This window comes from Tarenaya hassleriana, unplaced genomic scaffold (assembly GCF_000463585.1).
Source record: "Tarenaya hassleriana unplaced genomic scaffold, ASM46358v1 Cleome46, whole genome shotgun sequence".
Taxonomy (NCBI): Eukaryota; Viridiplantae; Streptophyta; class Magnoliopsida; order Brassicales; family Cleomaceae; genus Tarenaya; species Tarenaya hassleriana.
In genome coordinates, this window is record NW_010967304.1 from 64,345 (window position 1) to 68,942 (window position 4,598).

Genomic DNA, 4,598 nt, shown 5'->3' on the forward strand with positions numbered 1-4,598 from the left:
GCTGTCTCGCCCAAGAATGCACATAAAGGAGAAGGGTGTTCGGGACTTGACACAATTGTGGCTACTATTACTGCACAAGTAGGAAGTAAGTACTGGAATAAAGTTTCGGTCACAATGTAATTAGGTCACATGGTCACAGAATTTAATTTGATTGTATTCACTATTTTTTGTTTAGGTGATGGTGATAAGGATGAAGGTCACGATTCTCAAGGTCACGATGATAATGATGATGGTGATAATTCTGAAGGTGATGATGGCAATGATGAGGATGATGGAGATGAAGAAGATGATGATGGGGATGATGATGGGGATGATGATGAGGATGATGATGGGGATGATGAAGAAAATGATGATGGGGATGATGATGGGGATGATGAAGAAGATGATGATAAAAATGATGATCAAGATGATGATAAAGATGATGATCAAGATGATGATCAAGATGATGCGTCGGATGATGATAAAGCGAATGAGGATGATGTAATGTCTGAAAAACCTAACGAAGAGGTAGTGACGCAACCTGAAGCAGAAGTTATCCCCCCAACACCATTGAAAAGGAGTAAAAGGAAAGTTGCTGATGGTCTGACCAAGAGAAGTCCCTATGTCGATCCAGTATCAAGTGGCCCCCCTGCAAAAAGAACCTGATCCCATGCATACCGGGGCAGAGGAAAAGGTAGGGGCAAAGGAAAAGGTAGAGTCACCTTTAATACGAGCTAGAAAGAAGTTGAAGTTGCTGAGGTCGCTAAGGATTCAACCGAGAAAGAGGTTGTTGGTGAAAAGGAGTATGTGTGGAATCCTGAGGCATTCACAGTAGTGGTAAGTTCCTTATCCGGAATCAATCTTTTGTTGAATGCGATGGACCAAGGGCTACATCTCTATGGGAATTTATGAAGAAGCCAGAAGAAAAAAGATTGTGGAAGTCAGGGTTGAATGTTGGAGCGGGAACCAAGTTTTTGGGAGACGCTTTTGGAAGTCGGACTATGGCTGACAGATACTGTAAGTGTACTCGGTCACACAATCACAATCACACAGTCACACAATCACAGAGTCACGTGGTCTTACGATCACGATCCCACTGTCACAAGGTCACATGGTCACAGAATCTCAAGATTTAATGTTGATTGTATTTACTGACATGTATTGTTTTATTCTGTAGCACATGGATGAGGCGATGTACGAACTCCGAACCCGCATTATAAAGAATCCTGTGACCTTCATTGGATGCAATTCCTTGGTGTGTGACACCATGTTTGTTAAGTTAATCAATACATGGGCCGAATCGGGAGATATGACAACTGTGGGCGATCTACACCCATACTTCAACGGAAGGCTTCCAATTGGCTGTGCAGGGACGCCGTTGATCAGCTACGAGGGATTCGTGAGTGTGCTTAATGTTCTCGGATTTGGCAATGATGAAATCAGATGCAATTGGATTGCCATTAAAGTGGATTTCAGTGAGAAAACTCTGGAAATCTACGATTGCCAAGCCAGACTGCATGAAAAGGCGAAAGAGGCAGTTCAAAAACTCTGCCATGCCGTTCCGAAGTTGTGTTGCCTCGCTGGGTCGGAAGCTTTCGCTGATGGAGATGTATTGGACATTGAATATGTGCAGGACGTACCCCAAAACAATGGGGAAGAATGCGGGGTTTTCGCAGTGAAGTACATCGAAGCCATTTGCCTTGCCAAAGAGCGGATGCTATTACCGTTGATATGCAATGACAATGTCACGCTAATCCGTAAACAACTAGCAGCAGCAATATTCGCTAATGGCAAGCCTCAAAGGTTTAGGAAGAAGAGAGAGTGAACGATTTCTAAACCCTTCTTACGTTTATGTTGTTTTGAACACTTTTTAAGACTACTTTTGTTTGTTTGACATTATCTTTTTTATTAGTATTTATGTTTGTTTGGATTAAGTTGGGAAAAAATCTCGGTTTCTTAATGTTTGTATAGAAAATTATGGGGTTAAAATTTGGGAGGGAAAAATTTTAGGGTTAAAATTTGGGAGAGAAAATAAACTGGGACCCACAAAACAAAAAAAAACTGGCGAATTCTGACTATTCCTCGTATAGGTCCCACAAAATATTTCGGTCACAATGGGTCACAGTCGGTCACAACCGGTCACAACCTTCGATCCATGCGATTTTTGTCAATTTAATCAGTTTACAATGTCACACTCCCTCATAAGCCTATTTTATATTGTTTTGAACAATAAAATATGGGTTTGATGATATTTTGGTTTCAATGTTGGTATTCCAAATGTGTTCCTATATGTTTCATATTGTTTTATAAGTGATTTTGGCAAAATTGAGATAATCTTTCTACAAACCCATTTAAATAAATTTAAAATTTGCCTCTAACACTATATATTTGATATATACACTCTGATAAACCATCCCCAAGCTTTAAAATTCAAGTTTGGTTTATATTTATCAACACATTTCGGTCACGGGTCACAGTCGGTCACAATGGTCACACAGTGCAAAATTGTACTTCGGTCACATGGTCACATGCCGGTCACAATGGTCACAACGTTGTCTCATGTGAGTCAATTCATATAGTGTCTAACTTAAACCAGATATATGTCAAAATTCATCTTCAATAATACATCTTTATTATGGTACAAACACAATATTATATATCATTATATTATACACACATATTACAATATCATCAACCAAAGTCCTTTGACATTATTGTACAACATGCGGTGTCATTTTTTCTGAATCATTGGCACATCCTGCTTCAACTCTATATCTATCGAACCATTCCACGGTCTTGGAGATACACATATCCAGAAGGCCCAGCACCGGAAACCTTTTGGCCTTCTTCATTACAGAATTTATTGATTCCGCCGCATTTGTTGTCAATAAATTATACCTTTGACGCTTAAATTTACACCTTGCCCATTTCTCGGGATCAAGTTCTTCTTTCTGCATATACTCCGCAACTTTGGGATACCTACACTCACAATGGCCACATGGTCACATGGTCACATGTTTCAGAATAAGCAATGGTCACATGATCACAATATACAATAGTCACAATATACAAGTCACATGGTCACACGGTCACATGGTCACATTGATGATGATCACATGGTCACATGGTGACATAGTCACACGGTCACATGTTTCACAATAATCACAATTTTAGATTAGGTAATAATGATTAAAAAAACCTCGTACCTGTCCTTCATATCATTAAACAGGTCTTCAAATTCGTTCAACGTATAAGCTTCCGCGCATTTGAAGAACCGTTCGGCAATGGTATCACCTCTCGAACTTTTTCTTCCCATGCCTTTGTTAACCTTGACTTTCAAATTTTGTGCTATATGTCTCGCACAAAATCCGTGCCCTGCTTCTTTGTACACTTCGCTGACGGCCTTTATTATACTCCTATGTCGATCAGAAATCACGACAACATCAGGTCCATCTAGGATTGCCTTTATTAACATTTTCATAAACCACCTCCATGATGCATCTTTTTCTCTGTCAATAACCCCCCAGGCTAACGGATATAGGTGGTGGTCACCGTCTTGTGCCGTCGCAACGACCAATGTACCCTTGTATTGTCCAGTGAGAAATGTTGCATCAATTGCAACCACTTTACGCATGTAATTCCATCCTCTTACCGCTGCACCCAATGCGAAGAAGAGATATTTGAAACTTTTGCCATCTTTGTCCAACTCAAGACCGACAATCGTTCCGAGATTTCTCTTTTGCAACATGTGCAACCACCCAGGAAGTTTTCTGAAATGCTCAGCATGATCACCTCGAATCTCACTTTCAGCTTTGTGTTTGTCTCGTAATGCCGTCAAATATGTTACGGTTGTACCGTACTTGGCTTTTACCCTATCTACAATTTCATGGGCTGAAGGCGTACTATCAAGTTTACCGGGAAATTCTTCCTTCAAATAATCCCGAACCAATTTCTTTGTACCCCTCAAAGCTTCGCTTGTTTCAGATACGGGTTTGTAGCTATGCATGGAATTGTGTTTTCTTACACTCCAACGCTCCGAGTTTAAAATCAATGTCGTCCGCAACTTCCAATTACAGCCCGTTTCAGCAAATTTGCATCTTATTTCCCACAACTTTTTATCGGACTTCAGTGTACTGTAACGAAAACGACCCATAGCTGCACCCTTACGAACAAATTCTTGTGCTGCTTCCTTATTGTCAAACTCATGGTCAATTGTGATATTTAAACCATCACTGAAACTAAATACAGAATTCGAATACCGAGAGTCTGCTACTATCTCAATGGCCAAATCATCACCACCATCAGCACGATCCCCATCACATTCAGTCACTATAACATCCCTAAGGCCACTAGAATGTTCACTGTCAGAAAGATGTATAACCTCTGCCACATTATTACTCCCAACTTTACTCTTAAAATTAGGGCTCAACATAACACAATCATCATAATCTATCCCATCTCGCTTTCTACTACCTCCAACACCACTTTCACCAGCAAGAATTATAGGTTCTTCTTCAACATTTTGTTCACATTCACCTTTCACTCGTACCTCATCTATTTCCACATAAAGCATGCATCGCATTCCATTTATTTTATCCAGTAGATAAATATGAACATGC

At 40.1% G+C, this 4,598-nt stretch overlaps 1 protein-coding gene across 1 annotated transcript; it reads right to left on the bottom strand.

Moving 5' to 3' along the window:
- Positions 1–2,690: 2,690 nt before the first annotated feature.
- Positions 2,691–4,561, bottom strand: LOC104825431. The gene is made up of 2 exons (XM_010557758.1): positions 3,186–4,561; positions 2,691–2,958 (listed from the first exon to the last, which is right to left on the bottom strand). The coding sequence occupies exons 1-2, from the start codon at positions 4,559–4,561 to the stop codon at positions 2,691–2,693; spliced, it is 1,644 nt and encodes a 547-aa protein (XP_010556060.1).
- Positions 4,562–4,598: the final 37 nt, after the last annotated feature.

What these genes read in the sequence shown, in the direction of transcription:
- LOC104825431 (XM_010557758.1), bottom strand. Translation starts at nt 4,561, where the DNA reads ATGCGATGCATGCTTTATGTGGAAATAGATGAGGTACGAGTGAAAGGT. An exon ending in TTTAATGATATGAAGGACAG is followed by an intron (nt 2,959 to 3,185) that starts GTACGAGGTTTT and finishes TTGTGAGTGTAG; the next exon opens with GTATCCCAAAGTTGCGGAGT.